This window comes from Periophthalmus magnuspinnatus, chromosome 14 (assembly GCF_009829125.3).
Source record: "Periophthalmus magnuspinnatus isolate fPerMag1 chromosome 14, fPerMag1.2.pri, whole genome shotgun sequence".
NCBI lineage: Eukaryota > Metazoa > Chordata > Actinopteri > Gobiiformes > Gobiidae > Periophthalmus > Periophthalmus magnuspinnatus.
This window is the reverse complement of record NC_047139.1, coordinates 20,203,508-20,225,809: the sequence shown is the minus strand read 5'-3', so window position 1 is coordinate 20,225,809 and position 22,302 is coordinate 20,203,508. Positions and strand designations below refer to the sequence as shown.

At 39.0% G+C, this 22,302-nt stretch overlaps 1 protein-coding gene across 2 annotated transcripts in view; it reads left to right on the top strand.

Annotated features, from left to right (window-relative positions):
• Positions 1-22,302, top strand: part of dlg2 (discs, large homolog 2 (Drosophila)) — a 160,680-nt gene that overhangs the window by 48,271 nt on the left and 90,107 nt on the right. Inside the window, exon 1 of one of the 2 annotated variants that reach the window (XM_055226825.1) lies at positions 5,885-5,971. The exons of the other annotated variant lie outside the window; for it this stretch is intronic. Within the exon in view, the coding sequence (XP_055082800.1) occupies positions 5,885-5,971 (87 nt within the window). Of the gene's footprint in view, positions 1-5,884; positions 5,972-22,302 lie in introns of those variants that run through there. 2 annotated transcript variants of the gene reach the window in all.

Sequence of the window (22,302 nt, the reverse complement as noted above, 5' to 3'; positions counted from 1 at the left end):
TATAGATTCACATTTCAAAAAAATATACAGTTTTGAAATTGATGTTATTAACAACACAATTCTCCATTATCTCCCAGTAAAACACAGACCAAAAGGGCCAGTGTGCATCCCGCCCACTGCCAGGTCCCCATGGCAACGGCAATTATATTTTTCACCTGTCAGACTGTATAAAGAAATGGACTAAGTGAGTGTGACATCACTCATAGTGTTTGGCTCCAGTCAAATGAAGATCATCGAGGCTGGAGCAGTTATAGAGGCCAATTTGGAGCCATGTTCCATATTAGGAATTCCAACCGCAAGCGTCATAGTAACTAAAGAGCCAGTCTGGAGCGAGAATCATATATAGCAGGATATTGTGAACATTTTAAGATCAAAATGGTGAGCCTGACAGCCGTAGTTACAGAGAGAGGGATGACAGTTTTCTAATGTAAAGTGAATTGGAGCCAGAGTCGATGGAGCGGGAAGTGTGCCCATTCTCACTTCCTATTTGGAACGCTGCAGCTAGCACGTTAGCTATGTCCATTTATATATACAGTCTATCCCTGTCACTGATAGTACTGGTGGTGATTTGTATATGGCCTTACTGAATGAAAAGATGGTATTAATAAAAAGTCATTTCTCATTAGCTTATTCATCTTTTGTCCCTGTGAACAATAATAGAGAGTGGAAGTATTAAGTCACATTTTGAATAATCCAGTGGTGACATAATCAACAGGAAAGTTTTGTAAAGTAAAGGTCAAATTTAACAACCTCGCAACGTCATTTTAATAGTGATTCAAAGGCCTTGATTAGTGATACCATTCATGAGGCAACATATAGAGAGAACATTTCAAATGAGATGTAATCAACGATAATCTGAAAAGCTAATGTTGGGTGAACATTTTGATTGTAAAAAAACAACAGCACTCTTAATTACACTACTTGCATGATGACAGATGCAAACTTATCCCAAGCTGAGTTGTGATGTAAAAGACAAAAATGAACTAAACAAATCATCAATAGGTTTGGATCCACAGCAAATCATATTTTCTATAAATCATTTTTAAATTGCAGGGTTTTGTTTTTATTTTTGTTCTTAAAACCCCAGTTAGTTGGCTTAATAATCATTGCATCTATAAGACCCTCTCTAGTGAATCAACCAAACTTTCTTTATAAAGTTTCATTCATTCCTGGTGCCCATCCAACCACCCACCATCCTCTTATCCCCCACATCACACACAACACCATGTCCACCCCCCCCCCCCCCCCCCCCCATCCCACACACACACACACACACACACACACCCACACCCCAACACACACCCACACACACCCCAACACACACCCACACACACCCCAACACACACACACACACAGTGGGACATTACATTGAGTTGCCTTGTTTCCACTGGTTCGCTTTGGAGCGGAATGATACGGGCTACAAGTGTCTCCACTGTTTGAGAGATCTGAAGTGGACTCTGGAGAGTACTAGCTCTCAGAGCGCAATAAGGATTGCTTTAGCTAAGACATGGATACACAAGAAACGGCATGACTGAACAAGAGAACAAGAGAGGAAACAGACTCAAGGCGCAAAAAGCAAAAAATAATAATCTCTCACCAAACGGTGATTTGATGTTGTATTTCGAGTTATAGCAACTATATATATTGAGTCAATATGAGTCGCAAAACAAAGCTAATGTTATATTTCCTGTGTATTATACATCTAATATGAGCCTAACCCAGAGCATTACATGAAGAGATGCTAAAACACAATGTATAGGCGGAGAGAAATAAAATAAGAAGAAATAAATGCAGAAAAGCTAACGACACATTTTCCTCATCCCAGTCTCATCACTGTGACCACTGTTTAAAATGAACTAGTTCTGTTTTTCAAGTTTTTTAAGATAATGAAAATCAGGTACAGCGCCTTTAAATTAAACCCTAAACTTATCTCTTGTTATCTTTAAGCCATGTTATAATGCTTTTACATTCTCAAAAACATACCTGTTTGTTTTTTTGAGTTGTGTTGTGTTTCATTCACACATGTTTGAGTAACCCTTTGTTATTAGTCTGTCTACATCTCCAAAGCTGAAAATGCTCTGTTCCACCTTGTGATGTCATGAAGTGGTAGTTTTAAAGTTAACAGCTACCTTTTTCTTTTCGTTCAGTGGATATTGGCAATGCCAAGGCTGAAATCATCCAAACGATTCTAGTATAGATGGAGTTTAAAAACACAGTGGAGCACTTCCTGTACTACCACATGACATCACAAGGTGGAAAAGAGTGTTTCCTGTTTGAGAGAAGAACTCAGCTTAAATATACAGTATACAATATACAAGTTAAACATGTGTGAATGAAATAAAACAACTCCAGGTGTATTTGTGATGAGGAAACAACCTTATAACATGGATCAGAAAACATGGGCCCTTTAACCTATTTTAACCCATATCATAGCAAAAGACGAAGTTCAAATCTGTCAACTGGACAAATCGTTGTACAACGATCCTACAACAATTTGTCCAGTTGACAGATTTGAACTTCGTCTTTTGCTCTGGATCAGACCTGGATGACTGATGGTTTACACAGACTTTAATCCATATCCTAACTTTAAAATGCATGTTGTTTATCTAATGATGGTTTAATTCAATTTGACCCCCACAATGTGATAAATACACACACAAACACACATTAAAATAATAAGGCTGTATACAATTGAACCACTTAGTCCCACATATCTCATCAAATATTTGTAATTTCTGTGTATTTTGAACCCATAAGTCCTATCTTGGTGCAGGTGTTGTGTTGGTGTAGCACACTATAACTGTTGATGATCACATGTGAGCCATCTGTGGTAATTCTTGACAGAGCGCAGCCCCAGTACATGCTGAGGCAGTGCCACGTCACACCAGAGCCTATAGTCTGCTATTATAGAGCCAGTGATGTCGTCTCTCATAGCTATTAGCTGCGAGTCTTTAAGTGATGGAGAGACAATGTGTTATTAGGAGGCTGGTCCAGGATATGTCTGTCAGCTGACGCGGGGCTTACTCACACTTATTTAGATACATCATTGATTAAAGAGGATAGAATGTTAGGCCTAAAGTAGCAGGTCTAACAGTAAGTACTTTTAAATGGCCAGGAATAATCTAAGTACTAGAATAATCTGATAAGACAATAATCAGATCAGATTTTTGGAGTGTGTTCACATCATAAACTGTATAAAGAAGTGGACTAAGTGAGTGTGACGTCCCCCATAGCATTCAACTCCAGTCAAATGAAGCTCATAGGGGCGATTTTTTAGGAATTCTGACCACTAGTATCATAGTAACTAAAGAGCCGATCGCTGGAGCGAAGCTGTTGAAGGTAACACCCCTTCTCGATCACCATGATATCCCATATAGGGGAGTTGACGGGGGGACAAACGGGTCAGTTGTCCCGGGTTTTAGGCGCCCAGAATTGGACCCTCTTTCTATTCATTTATATTATAGGGGGTCCCATTAAGTTTTGTTGTCCCGGGCCTCCAAATTTCTTTCAACGAGCTTGATCCCACAAACAAGATTACTCACATATAACATAACAGTTTCAGTGGTGGAAGGGAACACAGTGCAAATTGTAAAGTACTGTAAGCAGAATTTTTACTTGAGTACATTTTACAGTGGATATATTTTACTTTTACTTCACTACATTTGAGAGCAGGTGTCTGTACTTTCTACTCCACTACATTTTGAACAGGACTGAAAAGTAAAAAGTACTTTTTGTATGATTTGAGGGGTTATTTCGAAGCTTTGACTTAAATATACAAAATTCATAAGAAAAGTTAAGAAATTGATTTGTATTGTTACTGTGACCAAAATATGTATAATTTTGAATCAATCTCGCTGCATTTGATAATTGAACAAATGAACAACACTTGTGTGAAATACAGGTACTTTAATACTTTTACTGAAGTAGATTTTTCATGTGGTACATTTTAACTTCAGTATCTGTACTTTTACTTAAGTAACAAAATTGCATACCTCCTTAACCACTGAACAGTTTACATGACATTTCCATAATCTAATATCTCCAGAAATCAGATATCGATCAGATCTTTGGTGTACATATAGACATAGCCAGTGTACAGGTTTCATAGTTCAGTGAAAGTGGGGACCCGGTGATACATAGTCTTAATATGGCTCATTATGAGTTGTAAAGTCAGTACCGGCCGCTAATGAAACACATAGCTAACTCCTCATTGTCACACACTGGGAGGCACATCTGATAGACCTTATGATAATAATAATTGGGTATCAGGTATCAGTATCAGTATGGCATTGAGGTTTTGCATAGTCAGTATCAAACATGAGTATTACAACATCACAATCAGTTCACTTTTTAAAGTAGTCCCAAGTTTTCCTCAATTTGTGCTTCTAAAATGCTGCAATGGGCTTAAAACTGCATATATATTTTCCCCTGAATCATTTGGAAAACTTCATTTGGTTTTTATTACTTCCTTGAGGAATCTAGTGGTAAGTTTTTTATAGACACAATACGCAGTAGCAGCGTCAGAGCCTTGATTGGTAACTGATACACTGAGGTCTTAATCATACAAATAATAAAAATGGACTAGTCATGGGTAGTGCGATTGTTAATGACTTTTGTTATGAAGTGATTCCTGAACAGAACCATGACTAAACTAATGAGTGAAAATTGTGTATGCTCCCTAGGGTAGTGTGTGCCATATGGGACATTTTTAATAGCCAATTTGAAAATCACTGTCTTATCGCGGAGGACAGAGAAGTTATATGATAGTTAAAACTGGACTATGCAAATGAGCTCTCATGACTCGAGGGGGGGAAGAAAAGTTAAACCCAATTTAAAATGCAACGCAAGCAAGTTGACTCATTCTTTACTACTGTTGTCATGAAACTAAAATGTCCAACTGTATTTCAATACTAAGGAATAAACTGGATAGTCAATACCCGTTCTGATACCACAATGATAATAGAAACACTCTTTCTTTAGACAATAGAATGTGATTTTCAACATTAAATAATATTGATGGGACATAGACTGTAAGTGAGTGTGACGTCACCTGTAGCATTCAGCTCCAGTCAAATGAATCTCATCGAGGCTAGCAGTTATATGGGTAAATCTGAAGCCAAGTTCCATATTTGGAATTCCGACCATGAGCCAATCCGGAGAGAGGCTATTGAAGTTAACACCACTTCCTACACGCACCGCTGGTCCAAAAAGGCAGACGTTTTAGTATAAATTATTTGAAAACCTCGCCTTGTCCCATTCTCGTGGAGCTAATCTCGCGTCTCGTCTCTCAAGATCATTCTAAAGATATTCAGTACACTTTCATTTCTGACCTGTGAATGTGACTTTTTTAGTATCGATACCTTCTCAAATGAGTGTACTGGTGTAAGTATCGATTTACTCTTGACAACCCTATTCTTTACAAACCTCTCCAACGGCGCATTGTGGTGTCATTGTATGCGTCGGCTTTATGAGATGATGAGTGGTCTTTGGCGTAGGTATTAGACAGCACCGCCCACCCGCTCTCCACCCACCCACATCCACCCCCACCTTTAGAATCTACCAGCCCCCTCCTCGCAGGTTGCAATTGGTGCCGAAGACGCTGTATCCACGTGGAACAAGCCGGGCCCCTCCTTCCCCTCCTCCTCCTTCTCCTCATCCTCCTCTTCTTCCTCTCTACCCTAACCTCTCTCTCCTCCACGCAATCTCCGAGACTCTCTCCCCTCTCCCCGGCTCACCCTCCCTCCCTCCCTCTCTGCCTCCTCTGCTCTCTCGCTAGTGCGCTACACTCGCCTGATAAGGAGCAGTTGGTCCAGATGGGCAGCGGCTAGAGCCATTTGCGCTGTCATCGGAGACACTCTGAGACGAAATCGTTTTACCTGTCGCTATGTTTGCTTCAATTTGGTACGCCAAGAAGCTAGGAAGAAGACTCGTGCAGAACAGCCGGAAAGCCAAAATGCTCAAAGATGAAAAGGTAGGAATATCTGATTTGAAAATAGTTTGAGAGAAAGTACATTTGAGAGACTTATTGTCTTTGTCAAAGATAAAATCAGACTTGTGATTCAAATGTGTTATTAAAGTGATCACTCAATTTAATGTGTTTTTGTTTAACCCAAACTCACAACAGCAGTCGCCTCGCAGGGCTTAACAAATTAATTCAACCAACAGAAAGTTAGAAGATGAAATAGTGAAACAGAGTTAGTAGACCCGCAGATTTAATCCAGTGAATACTTCCAGTTACATAGGTTCACCTGTTGATTAATGGCATCGTTGACGTTCGTTACTAGCTTGACAGTAGGGCTTAATTAGTTGACTTAGCTCAGTTGCGTTCTTTCTGCATCATTACAGAGAGTGAGAATGAGCACTGAGGGACAGCAAAGCTACCGCCAGAAAGCCAAATCTTGCGTTTATACCCTGCCTACGCATTCAGACAGGGCAGCTCTCATTAAGGTACCCAGAGCTTGTGTTCGCAATGTTTGGTTATCTCAGTTCATCAGTAGTGTTTTTTTCCCCCTCACTGACATTTTCCCATCAGCCATCAGCGCAGCCAAGTTCCGACATCGGCAAAGCGTCCCTCAGGAGTCATTTGATATCTGAGGAATTTCTATTGGTTGGAACGGGGCTTGTCATTGTATTGCTTTTGCGGTAGAGATGTGTGGTGAGCAAACAGACATGCCCAAGGCTGACCAGCAGTGAATTTGTAGAGTTCATGAAATGGGATCGCAGAGTAATTTATTTTGCAACTTATATTGATCTTAAAGGGACCGTTTTACGCTATTTTCTGATCTATGTTCTAATGTTGTTTCCTCCTCACAAACATACCTGGAGTTGTGTTTTGTGTTTTGTTTCATTCACTTGTTCAAAACACAAACCCTGTATATTTAGGCTGAGGTCTTCTCTTAAACTGGAAACACTCTGTTCCACCTTGTGATGTCATATGGTAATACAGGAAGTACTCCACTGTGTTTTCAAACTCTATACGCCTTCACTAGAATCATTTAGATGATTTCAGACCTGGAATTGCCAATCTTGACTGAACAAAAGGTAAAAGGTAGCTGTTAACTTGAAAACTACCGCTTCATGACTTCATGACAAGGTGGAACAGAGCATTTTAAGCTTTGGAGATGTAGACAGACTAATAATAAAGGATTACTCAAAACATGTGTGAATGAAACAAAACACAACTCCAGGTATGTTTTTTCCCTTGTTAATATAGTTTACTATGGCTAGGCTGGTGTCCTTGTTCTTATAGATACTAGTATAATTGTGTTCTCATGTGTTAGTCAGTTCTTTTCCTCAGTTTTAAGATTGCCAGTTTCAATCCCAATCTCAACATAAACTTCATTGGTTGAGCGGTCAGATCCACTGGTCTACAGGTTGGTGGTGCAATTCTAGGTCCCACAGATGAATCCTGTCATTGTGTCCTTAGGCAAGACACCTTGCCCCCAGAGTCTGTGTACACTGGTGTATGAATGTGTGTGTGAATGGGGGGAGCTGATGTAAAGCGCTTTTGAGAGACTTGAAGGCGTCAACCAAGATTTGTATTGGTCTGTTCCACAGTAGACAAGAAAAGGCATGGGGTGGAGTTTTAAGAGTAAGTCATGAGTTTATCCTGCCTTTGTACAAACACGTGTGCTGTTTCTAGTACTTTCTGTGTAACTATTTATTTTTTCCATGAATTCCCTTTAGCTTGGATACTTTAAAGGGCCCTTATTACTCTATTATCGGATCTGTTGTAATGTTGTTTCTTCATTACAAACGTACCTGGAGTTGTGTTTTGTTTCATTCACACATGTTTAAGACACAAACATATTGAGGCTAAGTTCATCTCTCAAACTGAAAACACTCTGTTACACCTTGTGATGTCATGTGGCAATACAGGAAGTGCTCCACTGTGTTTTTAAATTCCATACATCTTCACTCGTATCATTTGGATGATTTCAGCTCTAGAATTTCCAATCGCTACTGAGCAAAAAGTTAAATTGAAAACTACTGCTTCATAACATTAAATGGTGGAACAGAACATTTTGAGCTTTGGAGATGTAGACAGACTAATAATAAAGGAAACATGTGTGAATGTAACAAAACACAACTCCATTTTTTTGAGGATGTAACATCATTATAACATGACATGCAGCTCACAGGAGTCCATTTTGCGTAATATAGAAGCTTTAAGAGCTTTTCCCAGTGCCATGTCCCCTTTTAGACAGCTAATTGATGCACAGACTAAGTCTTTAGTTGTGCAATGTTTCTTTGGATTCTCTCCCGCCCGTCCTCTATCCTTGCCCCCTCAGTGATCTCACATGTGGCTGTAGAACCTCCAGCATTGGCCCGGCTCTGCCTTAATTGCAGCGTGAGGCCTCCTGATTATACTGTTTCTGTGTACGTAATCTGTGGACCCCTGCAGTGTGCGTGCCAAGGCCATGCTCACGAACAAAAGCAGAACGCTGCTATAGCAACAAACACGTGTGGAGACTTAGGTTGAGATGACTGCAGGAGGAGCACCTAAAGGCCATCGTGAAGGGAACATGGAGCTGTAATGTGTGGAGATGATGTAAGCCACCTGCTTGTCTCCTTGGAAATGTTCTTACTTGGTTTGACTGGAATATTATGCCATTTGACTAATCTATTTCCATCGAAACAAGCTGATGACACCATAAGTTTAAGTTATGGCTCAGATCTGTGGAGGGACGACCCCACTCACACTAAAAATGCAAGTTTATCGAGGTATTTTTGAGCAATAAAACACATGACGCTCACCAGAAAAGTTACATAGTGAACCTTTAAAATCTACTATTATTTTAAACACAAAATAAAAAAGAAAACTTCATATTATTGGCTGTTTTTTAGACTCCATATACTTTGGCACAACTGGAGTGGTATTTTTGTGGAGTTGTTCTCAGTGGCCAGTGAGAATCTAGATGCTGTCATTGTAGCCAGCACTTGGCATCCTCAGAGTGACATTCTGCAGTAAGCTAACTCAGAGTTGGCACATTTTACACTGTGGAGAGGAGAGCCTTATTTCACCATGACGGCAGCTGGATGGAGCATGTTTGTTATCTACACTTTACATGACCTTAAAATACCTTAAAATTAACGCTTCTGCACTACTGGGCCAAACTTGAACAGGTCCAAATATATACATATGCAAATATACATATGCTGTTGCTTCAAATGCTATAACTAAGAAACACATAACAGATCATTATGCACATTTAAAACAACTTCAGCTGACCAAAGAGCTTCACATAAAAGTCCAAAAAACAAATATATAGACAACACCATACCAATGAATAATAAAACACCAAGATATCCTGCCTAGCTACTTTTGAAGACCTGAGAGGATGTGACAGGCAGGGGGCGCTGTTCTATAGTCTGGGCACTGCCACAGAAAAGGCTCACTCACCTCTGGTCTTGAGCCTGGATTTGGGCACAGCCAGCAGGAGTTGGTCAGCTGACCTCAGAGCTCTAGGGGGCCCCATAGAGGCAAAGAGGCCCCATAGAGTGCACACATTTAAACACAATCAATAACACTGGCTTTATAAAAACTGTGAAGTTGAAAATCCATATTCAAGACGATCATTTTAGTATATTTGCATATTTGTTTGGCTCTTGGTGGAGTATAGGGCTGAAGTAACTCCCTCAAATAATTAGTTTAAATAGGAATGACATGTATACAGGGGATTATGTAAACCTGTGAAATTGGCTCATATATGGAGCCAGGGTTTTCTAATTGGAGCTCGGGGATATTTTGAAATAACACACTTTTATTGGCAAGCCGCAGCATTTATTTGATATAGAGATGTTTATGTCTATTGCAAAAGGGAGGGCTTTTTTTTTATGATATGTTTTTTTGTTTAATCACCATTGCTCTGAACACAATACAATGAGCTGCCGTGAAGTTATTTTAGTCTGGGTACTATCTCCATGTTCTTTTATCAATTCATTTGTTCAGTCTTTTGGGTTCCTACTTTTCTTTCTCTTATTGCCATATCTTTTTGTGTGTTACTAAATCAATCCCATGCTCTACTGAATGCACCGTGTAGCATGTCCTTTCACTAGTTTAATGATCTAATGCATCTATATAAAGGGTACTTTGTTTGGCATTGGTTTCATGGTTTAAAATGTAGAAACCAGTTAATACAAGGCAAGACACAGCTACGACAAATGACTTGGGGTCTGTTATGGTCAGAGGACGAGCCGTGTTTGCTGGATAGTGAGTCAGCGGTCAGAGATACACGACGTGAAAGCTCTCTGATCTTTCTGTGATCGACTTGTTTGTTTGTTTCATTAGACTCATGTCATGTCAAGTATTGAAAGACTTGGAGGAGGAGAAGAAGAAGAAAGTAAATACCAGTGACAAATATCTGGCTAATGCAGTGTTGGAAAAAGTACTGGAGTTTGTTAATATTGTGACAGTAAGTAACTTTTCTGTAAGGGGTACACCACCTGCTTGTTTTCATGAGATGTTTTAAAGTATTTAATTAAATCTATCTAGCCTTTATTCAGTTACAGGTGTTTTAATGTAATGAATTGACAAATATGCGTTATTACTGTGAGCAGGGTCATCTTTCCACAGATCTGACACGGAACTTGACATGGAACCTGTCAAGCTCAAGTTTAAAAATGTAGTTGAGCAGAAAGTACAGATACCTGGTCTTGGGTGCACTGAAGTAAAAGTCAAAAGTATCCACTATAATATTTTCTTAAAATGCTTTTGCCGGGTTTCACATGACATCACAACATTCTATAAGCCAATAATATTTAATACAGATGGGGGAAGTTAAAATATAGATGTAGGTGTGAGGTCAAGTCAAATGGTAGAGTGTTTGTCCACTGATCCAAAGGTTGGTGGTTCAAATCTCAAAAGAAACATCATTGGTAGAAAAATCGACGTTAGCGTTTTATTCTGCATTTTAATGATGCACTTTCCTCCTCCTCCCTTTCAACTACCTTCATGTAGACACTGAAGTTTTTTTGCATGATCACAATAAAATACAAGAACTATGAGCTGACAAATGTGAAGTGTTTGGTCGTCGTCATAGCTTTGTTATTTTTTGAAAACTTGGATCTTGAAAGTATTTAATAAAAATACAATTTAAGCATTGCACTGGTTAGGGACTCTGTAGATTTCATTCATTACATTTTTACAGATCATGTAAAAATGTATCAACACAGATTATGGGGGCAACAGTAGCTCTTTTGGTAGAGTGTTTGTCCACTGATCCAAAGGCTGGCAGTTCAAATCTCACTTTGGACATAAACATAATCGGTTGAGCAGTCTGATCCACTGACCCTCAGGTTGGCGGTACAATTCCAGCTCCCACAAATTAATGCTGTTGTTGTGTTTGTGGACAAGACACTTAACCCACCTTGCCTTGCTAGTGTCTGTGTGTGAATGGGTGAGTGATTCCTTGATGTAAAGTGCTTTGAGTGCCTTCAAGGTGGAAAAGCAACCGTTTACCATAAGTAAATACAATGTAATGAATGGGGAAAACTGTCTCTTGCCCCAAATCTGGGAGTATACCAGAATCTTAAATACCTAAAAAATTTACATAAGTACAAAATGTTTACCTTTGTTACTTTCCACCACTGCTCTAATGTAATGTTTCTCTATTCAAATGAACTGTGAAGGTTTTCAGAGTTTTCAGTGATGACGTCTGCCTTATTGTGAAATCTGAATTTATTCTGTCATTACACATATATTTTTCTTTCTCTTCATATTTCTCATAGAGCTTACCTGCACAGATGTGGTGCTGATGTGGTCTGGCACAGGATCCGTCCTCTGTTCACACGCGAGTTGTACAATTGTGTTTATATGAAGCAGAGCTGAGGCTGAGATGACCCGGCCTCAATGACGGATGTTTACTCAAGTGATTTGTGCTGCAGTCTTTGTTATCCCTGTGTCCCCTTCAGCTGTGGATCAGAGCGGTTATTGCCCTTCTCTGAACCCAATCCATATGCAATATGTTTAACTCACGCTCATTGATTTTGCATCTCACTGGCATGCTAACGTTTGAGTGATGATTGACTGCTACATTGGCACATTTTTGTGTTGGATATGGTTTCAAGCAGGAAAAGTGTTGTATATGGATGAGGTTTATTTTTATTGTATATATTTATCAGGACAGTGCACACTAATCAATGTGTCCGCAGCAGCCTCATCATAAATATGCCAGAGTTAGCACAATAGCTAGATTTCATTCGCTGTCCTAAGGCAAGTAAACACATTAAAAATTCAGTTAAGGGGTGGTAGTAGCTCAGTTGGTAGAGTGTTTGGTTCAAATCCCGCTCTCGACGTAAACATCATTGGTTGAGCGGTCAGATTCACTGGCAGTGCGATTCTAGCTCCCACAGTTGAAGCAACAGCCTTCATTTGTGTCCTTGGGCAAGATACTTAATCCACCATGCCACAAGAAATTGCAAGACTTTAAGGAGGGGATATTATGCAAAATCGAGTTTTTGGAGCTTTCTACCATGTTATAAACTTGTTCCCTCATCAAAACCTGCCTGAAGAGGTTTTAAATGTCATCCATACTTGGTTGAGTAATTTAGCGATCTCTCCCGAGTCCTATTCGAACCCTCCTTACGATTAGCTGTAAGAGCCTGTACAGTGCTCCTCCCACAAGCCTACATCACACATGCTACCACATGACAATTCTCCATCAATATACAAAAACGTGAAACAAAACTGTACCAACCTGATGTGATGTGCAGTAGTTTCATTAGCAGGATGCCCTCTAATTGTGTTGTGATAGCATTCTGAAGGGGAAGTTACCACGAAACGGAAATTTATTTAACATGTTAAATTTTGAAAGAATAAAAGGTAACATGGTGTATTAAGTATATTATGCGTTAGCAATTAATACCCCATAGAAGTAAAATACCAGCTCTTTAAACATTAAATCAAATAGACCACAGACACATAACACACAAAATACAGGTGGGGTTATGTTGCTGGGTTCAGTCCTTCACCATCTCTCCTGTTATTGCATCTCTAACTGTGTCCCTATGGTAAACCATCCATTTGTGCGTGGGAACAGGCTCTGCTCTATAATGGACTCCAATAGGATGATCCAATAGGATGTGCGTAAAGGGAACAGGCTTTACTTCATGTTTCTGACGCAGTGTGATTGTCTGGTTCTAAAGTAGAGCTGAGTGATTTGGGAAAAATATTTAATTTGTGTTGTTGCAATTTTGATTAAATTTGGTTCTATATTACGCAAAATAGACTCTTTTGAGCTTTTAGCCATGTTATAATGCTGTTACCTCCTCAAAAACATACCCGGAGTTATGTTTTGTTTCATTTACACATGTTTGAGTAAGCCTTTATTAGTAATCTGCCTACATCTCCAAAGCTCAAAATGTTCTGTTCCACCTTGTGATGTCATGAAGCCGTAGGTTTCAATTTAACCGCTGCAGATTTGAACGACAGGGTTACTACAGTTTTTATGCAGTATAATATTTGTTTGGCGAGGTAATTATGCTACTTAAAAAATTGTAGCTTTTACGATTTACTAATAATGTCTATTCAAACTGCGGTTTTGATTCGAATGCGGCCGCAGTGTACGGGTATGTGCTCTACTTGGTGAGCCAGAGGTAGTTAGAGGTTATGAGAAAGACATGGGGTCAGTAACAAATGAGCCGGTGAAGAGATAGAAAACAGAAAGTGAGATCGGCTCAGACAGAACAGATCAAAGCTGTCTGGTCCTCTGTGCTCTGCTGCCGCTCACACCAAAGGTTAAAGTGGTTCTGCGCAGACTGGTTTCTATGGGTTTCTACATGTGCTAGAATTTGATGATGCCAGATAGAGGGCAGGGGCTTGTGTAACTCTGTGGAAGACTGACAGTTGTTAAAAGAAATATAGTAAAAGAAAAATTCAAATCTGTCAACTGGATAAAAAGTTGTAGGACTGAAGACAGACTTTTTGTCCAGTTGACAGATTCGAATTTTTCTTTTACTCTGGATCATACCTGGATGATTGAGAGATTACACCGACATTGTTAACAGAAATATCCAAACATAATGTCCACAGAAAAAAGAGGGAATCGTAAACATTGCGTATCCATTGCTTTCATTCAGGCGATGTTGCTTGGAACCAGAATTGAAGGGAGACTAATGCGATATTCTCGGATCTCATGATGACGTAATCTCAAAGCTAAACATCAGATTTCTGTTCCAGCTGTCACAAAAAACAAAACAAAAGAATGAACAGTACATGATGTTAAAAACTCAATAAAGTGATAAAAACTAAGGAAGTGCTCAAGTTCATTCAGTGACACTGTTACTACATCGACATTTTATAAAGCACAGTTTGAGAGTCCATTTTGCTTTTGTTGACATTAGTGCTGCGTACACATTAGCAACATTAGCATAACGGAGCGTAACGACAAATTTATAACTGCAGATGCTCAATAACTGTGTAGAAGCAGGAAAACAGGAGGAGGGACCTAAGGCAAAATAACACAAGTATGACCAATATTTTAAAGGTCCTGCATTACGCAAAATTGACTCTTGTGAGGTTTAAATCATGTTATAATGTTATTAACTTTACAACTTATTAATAATTTGTTAATATCTCCAAAGCTCAAAACACTCTATTCCACCTTGTGATGTCATATAGTGGTAGTTTTTAAGATAACAGCTCCTTTTACCTTTAGTTCAGTAGAGACTGGTAATTCCAGAGCTGAAATCATCCATGATTCTAGTGAAGGTGTATGGAGTTTAAAAACACAGTTGAGCACTTCTGTACTATCACATACTACAACATCAGAAGGTGGAATAGAGTGTTTTCTGTTTGAGAGAAGAACTCCTAATATCCTAAATATACTGGGTTTGTGTGTTAAACATGTGAGAATGAAACAAAACACAACTCCAGGTCTGTTTGTGATGAGGTAACAACATTATAACATAGATCAAAAGACAGCGTAATATGGGACTTTAAATCATCGGGTTTTTAATCTTCACCAAACGCAGGGTGCAGCCATCTTGGGCTCTGCAATCTTCTCTGACTTTCTGAGTAATAATTCTGAGAGTGTAGAATGTCGTTTCAAAATTCTTCAGTCTTCTGTTGCTCATTGTCTCATAGGCCTGTCACGACAACAGATTTTGAAGTTCAATATATCGTTTAAATAAATACAGAAGATAAACGATAACACTGAAACTAACTTATACCCCTGACACAAACACCCAAGAGCAGATTTAAACCACAAAAACTATTCTAAGTCTACAATATTGTTAAAAAAATACGAGCGCCAATAAATAAACAGCAGAATGAAACACTTTAGTTGTTAGTTTGCATCTGTAATGATTCACAGAAATTATTTATTCAACCTTCTACATCTCAAATCTTATCATATAGCCAAAGAATAACCAAAATTTCCCAGTAGTGACCCCCATATTGACCCAAAAAAAATATTGTTCCAATGTTGTTCGCTCATTTTTGCTTTGCACTACTCGGACTCTCCCTGTGTCATTTGGTTTTCCCTCATTACGTCGCGTTGGTGTTGGATGTGGATGGTCTCTTATGGCTCCTCCTCTTTCCTGACGTGCTCCATTGATCCGGCTCTAATCTAGTTTTGGCTTCCTGACAGAGCTCACTTCCCTGAGGCATTAATTACGCTTCCATGTGATTTATATCAGCGGGTCCAGCACACAGCTCTGTCCTCTGCTTTATCCAATCAGCTTCACGTCTGCGACCCAGTGCTTTCCTCTCACCCAATCAGATATATTGAGTATGTGATGCAAGTGCTTCCCCTGGTTTACACCCCCCTGCAGCTAAATCACCCATCTGCCCTCCACACTGTGTTCTATTACCCCCCTGTGTAAAGTTTGTACCTCGGAGTGCATAGGACAAGTACACGCAAACTTTTGTATTGCTGGATAAGAGATGGATTTGGATTACAATGGGAACAGATCCATGGATTATTTCCTTCATGAAGAGTATTTGTAATGTGCTTTTACTGAGTTTATTCAGTTATCTCTGGACGTCAAATGGACTGAACTAGGCAAGGCAAGTTTATTTCTACAGCACACTTCATAGACAGTAATTCAAAGTGCTTTACAGAATAAGAAAGGCTTTAAATCACAATACAAACTAATAAAAGTATATAAACAGTCTATATAATTTACATTGCAGATACTCCTTACTGCATTTATGCTAGTTTCAGTATAGCTAATTCCTTTATTCAGAAAAAATATAAAGCAGTGACATCCAGAACGATGTCCGAACTGAAGAAGCTACTTGGATGAGTGGCGTTTTATTCTTCTCTGGACTTAAATGGACTATCGTAATAACAGATACTCCTTACTGTAAACAACAAGTATGTTAGTAGTTGGCTCCTCCCTTCAGACAGGCTTTCAGAAACCTTTCAGAACTGAAGGAGCTACTTGGATGAGTAGCGAAATGTATTCACTCAAGACGAAACCAAAGTCCTGTTGACAGAATTTATTTTCTTTTGCGATGGAACCTTCTCGGAGAATTGAGGGATTATATGAATATGTCTGCTGAAGTCTTTTAAGGTGCATTCGTAATATAACGTTTGGACTACACTGGGACTAAACCTGGAACAAACCAAGACTAAACCAGGACTAGAACAGGACCAAACTAAGTCTGCATCTGGACTAAACAAGAGCTCAAATCAGACTCTCAGAACCCTATCCGAACTGAGCTAACTCCTTCCTTCAGAAAAAAAATACAAAGCAGTAACTTCCAGAACCATGTCAGAACTGAAGAGGCTATTTGGATGAGTAGCAAAACATATTAAAGACAGAATTCTATTTTCTATTGCGATAGAACCTGGACAACTGAGGGATTATTTGGATATCGCTGCTGAAACCAAAATTGGGACTAAACTTGGACTAAACCTGGAACTAAACCTGAACTAGACCAGTACTGAACCGGGACTAAAGCAGGACCAAACCAAATCTATATTAGAATTCCAACTGGGCCATTTGTGCATTTGAACTATGACCTTTGCCCTTACACGGCGTTGGGACAGCCTGACCAGTAGCTCTTCGCTCAGCCCTCCTCTCCATGGCGGCAGCGTCCCAAACCTGCTAGCCCCTCCCCGGATTGATCGCCATGGCGCCCTGAAGAAGCGCCTGTCCATGGAGCTTCTGAAGAGCTGGGCCCCAGACCTGAGCAGCCTGAAGGGCCCGGTGAAGTGGCCCTCCGTGAACAGTGTGTACAAGTGGAAGCACACGCTGGCCCACAAGCTGAAGTGGAGGGCCAGCTCAGAGGGAGAATTACAGGTGAAAGAACATGACCTTGTTGAGAGGTCATCACTAATTAAAGCAACAGTATGTAACATTTTAGCCAAATAATAGATGGAAATGAAAGCATGTTGGTTATTATTATTTATTGCACTGAACGTTGTTAAAGCTACCATGCTTATTTGATTTTTTTACCAGTATGGGTGACTGGAAACCTGTTCACCTTTCCCCTCACCTGTGTTCTCTGGTCTTCTTCTGTCAGGACAAAGCTGGCACACTCTTCGACAGCAGTAACATAGATAGCATCTGGTGGTGGTTTATGGAAATGCAAAATGGCTATGTCGGCCAATCGAATTACAAATGGTAGCTTTAAGTTTTAGTTTTTGCTAAGGCTGTTAAAAGTGTTAATAATGTTTGAATGAAGTAAGGCTAATGCATGGTTAGCATACTAGTTGTTAACGTTACCGCAAAACTCCGCTTTGGCCTCTGAAAGTTGTGAAACACGCTTATAAACTCCTTGGTAAAGCGCTTGTCCACTGATCCAAAGGTTGGCAGTTCAAATCCCGCTGTCAACATAAACATCATTGGTTGAGCGGTCAGATCCACTGACCCACAGGATGGTGGTGCGATTCCAGTTCCCACACATGAATCTTGTCATTGTGTCTTTGGGCAAGATATTTAACTCACCTTGGTCCAGTGTGTGTGTACCCTGGTGTATGAATGTATGTGTGAATGGGTGAATGCTTCCTTGATGTAAAGCGCTTTGAGTGTCTTGAAGGTGAAAAAGTATAATATAAAAATATGACCATTTACCATGACCATTTACCATGACCATTGCATTTAATAATTAGGATGCATTAGGAAGGTGAGGAATAACTGGACTGCTGTAAACCAATCAAAATTAACTAACGTTTTTAATGTTTTTAAGACAATAAAAATCAGGTAGAGCGCCCTTAATAAAGTTGATATTTTAGGCTTTTAGTCTTTAGTCTTTTAAACCCAACCTTGCTATTTTAGCTTTGTGCAACTCTATTTGCTCTAACTAACCATTAATCCAGCTATTGGCTGGGATTAATTAGGATTACGTTCTTGGGTAGTCATCTGTAAAGTGCTAAAACAAGTATTATTTCTTGAAGCTTGTAAATGAGTTATTAGCTGGGAATTACTTTAAGAACACAAACCACCAGGGCAGAACCCAAAAAGCATAATTGACTTTTCGTTTAACAACAATTTAACCCCATATCTGCTGCATTAATGAGAGGAATTACAATTTTATTTTTTTTTTTAAGTATTGTTATATTACATTATCATTGAACTGCAGGTCACATGAGTAGTCTTGTTGGTTTCTAGGGCTGCAGAGATCCTGAAGAAACTCTTGGTCGACTAAAACCGTGCTGCTGATCGATTAGTGACTAAAAAGGGGGAGTGGCCAAAGATGTAGATTAGGAACCATTACGTTTCTGAGACAACTTTGCATTTATATAAAGACAGATTAAACTTGTGAATCAAGAGTTTTATCTGCCTTTTCACCATAGACTGTATATATAAATGGACATAGCTAACCTGTTAGCTGTCGTGAAAAAAAATGGTCACCTCTCTCTGTAACTGCTGCTGTCAGGCTCATCATTTTGGTCTTAAAATGTGTGTGTTAACCTGCTCTACGTGAGTCTACATAATGTTCATGATGTGAACATTAATAACAAACAAATCAGGTGCCTTCTTTCCCTGAGGTCGCTTCCACTAGCGTTAGTAACAGGTTTGATTGACACCGTTGCTAAGTGCCCACTTCGTGATATACCATTGGCTTGTTGTACAATCCAAATGACAAAGTATATAATGTGGCTACTGAAGTTTTTATTATTATAGAGTGCATTCTCAGGGCTTTGGTTTTGTGTCCTGTTCATTGCTCATAGCCTGATTTAATTACAAACGCAGCTCCCTATCCGTGGCATTTTACTCAGATTTATACAGATCATTAACAGGATCATTCAGGTTAAAATCTCCTCCTCGCTTTGGTTCATGGAAAAAGCAGCCTCCTTATCTGTCACATCAACTCACATTAGCTTTATGAACTCTGCTGTTGACCGTAATTCTGTTGGAAGCTAATATATGTCTTTTAAAACATCATAAAGTACTGAGGGAGTGAGGTAACTGCTAAATAAAGGTTTTACTAATGCATGAATGAGCTGGAGGTCATCTTAAAATGTAGAACATAACTCTGGAATTTTCTCCACTAGGGATGGGGCATGAGCAAGAATACTGCTAAATGTAATCAAAATAAATACTATGATATATGTTTGTGGAGCGTTTTATCCAAGCTCCATGTTGTTTTCACTTAAAACAAACTCTGTAATATTTGTTAAAACAGAACTTCTTCATAATAAGAATTTTTATGAATTAATTGTTTTTATGTGTATGGTCATTTGAGTATATTTAAAGCAGCTCTATTATACAAAATCGACTTTTCAGAGCTTATAAACACCTTGTAGTCATTTTTCCTTTGCATTTACCCTCTCGAAATTGTATTCAGAGTGATTTATTCATGTTTGAGTCATCTTTATTTTCCTTTATTCAAGACGCCACTATAGAGCGGACACAAGCACAATAGGTCTGATTTAAATAAAATTGTACTAATAATGGTGATATTATAGTTAATCGTAATTATTTTAACCATAAGCATTGTGACTTAAATTTCGCCTCTAGCGGCTCGGTGATGGAGGTGTTCATGTTTCATAAATAATTCACATAACGAAGCAGATCAGCGTATGAATTTTTTAGCCCGGTGACATTTTCCAGACATGTCAGTAATCATGGCTGTGCAGTTGGCTAAGGTCAGTGGTTTATGTCTATGGCACATTGTGAATGCAGGTCTCTGTTTCTGTTCTGTCCCACCTCATAATTTGGCAGCACTTTCCTCTGAACTTTAAGTGTTGGAGGCAAACTCGTTATCGTGTGATCCTCGGCACTTCAGTTTTTGAGGAGTTGTTCATATTTCTCTTATTTTCTCTTCATAGTCTATTGGAATATTTGTAATCAAAATCTGAAAAGTGTTGGTGTGCAATTTCATCAAACCCAAAAATGTTTTATTTGTCTGTGAACAGATTTTTAAAAGCACTGTAGTAAGATTGTTGTTTCAAAACTTGGGCAGTGGCTCTATGGTTTGAGTGTATATAGACTATATATATAAATGGAGCTTTACATTACATTCACTTTACATTAAAAAGTTGTGGCCCTTCTCTCTGTAACTGCTGCAGTGAGACTTGTCATTTTGGCCTTAAAATGTTCGTATTATCCCGGTCTACATGATCCTGGTATTTTTATTTTGCTTTTGTGGCGGTAAATCAAGATATGAACATTAATAACAAAGAAATCAGGCAACTTCTTTCCCCGAGGTCGCCCCGTTAGCGTTAGCAACATGTTTGATTGACAGTGTGCTTTTGATTGTCTCTTTGGTTGCTATGATAAATTCCAAATATGGAACGTGACTTCAAAATTGCCCCATAACTGCAGTAGCCTTGATGAGCTTCATTTGACCAGAGCCGAATGCTATGGGTGACGTCACACCCTTAGTCCACTTCTTTATACTCTCTATGATGAATACGTAGCCAGTTGTAATTGGGAGTATGACATCATCATATTCTAGACTTTGAAAATCGCCAATAGATGCATTTGTACAACCGCTTTTTTACAGAACTGAGCTTGACAACCTTATGATGATTAAAAGCTATAGCATTGCTCCGTAACTATAAAAGAACATTTTGGCAATCCAGCTCTAAAAGTTCTATGTGAGATTAATGTTAAAATTGACTTGGTTACAACAATGAATCATGAAAAGTTCCTCTGCAGTCCCATTTGTTTTATGTGTGTGCAGATGCCTCCAAACTCACTGAAGTTAATTAGAATAAATCGGCAGAACTGGAAGAGTGTTTGATGCTTTGGAAAGTCTGATGGCCAGATTAACTCCCGACAGCACATTTTACCTTCTCATTGAGCTGTCATTCATTTTCGTAATGAAATTCTACGAAGCAGCGTGTGTGTGTGCGTGTGTGTGGGTGGGTGTGTGTGGGTGTGTGTGTGTGTGTGTGTGGCTCAGCTGGAAAGTCGGCAGGACTAGTGCAGGGGAGGGTTGTCAGAAGTATTGAAAATCAGATACTAATCAATGCTAAAACTGGTATCAAAACTAGACACTCATTTGAGCAGGTATCGGTACTAAAAAGTATCGTTCACCTTTCCCGAATAGCATTAGAATGATCTTGTATCAGAACAAGTGTAAGACCATAGATTGTATACATAAATAGACATAGCTAACCTGCCAGCTGCCACGCTCCAAATAGGAAGTGATCATGGACACACTTCTGGTTCCATCAGCTTCATTTCACTTTACATCGAAAAATTGCCACCCCTCTCACTGTAACTGCTGCTGTGAGCCTCTCCATTTTGGTCTTATATTTGTATTAACCCACTCTACATGATCTGGTATTTTTATTTTGCTATAAGGAAAGAACTACTATTTAATGTTGAAAATCATATTCTGTTGTCTAGATAGAGTATTTTATTATCAGTGTAGTATCAGAATTGGTATCGAGTATCGAGTCTCTTGCTTAGTATCGAACTAGAGTTTGAAATTTTTGTATCGTGACAATCGTAGTTTTCATACAAGTTTTAGTAGTATTTTTGACACTATCTGGACTAGGTGTTCTAAGCTCTCAGTTAATAGTGTGTTTAGTTCGTCATGCCTTGTTGCTAGTCTCATAATGCCTTATTAAAACGTCCAATTACATATTCCTGTTTAACGAGGTGCAAAGAACTACACCTCAGATAATGTGATCACATTGTTTTCTCAGGTTGGTGCTAACAGGCTACATTTACACTGACACCAGATATCTGATCATCATCTGATTTCTGGGGTTATCAGACTCTGTAAATGTAATGTGATCAGTTGCTCCATCATATATAAACGGGCTGAGTGATATGGGGAAAAAAAATGTTTTTTTCCCATATCACTTTTTTTATCTTGTTAAAACGATCAAATAAAAAAGGTGCAGACAAAGGAACTCAAAAACGAACAGGGTTTATTACTTATTACTGTGC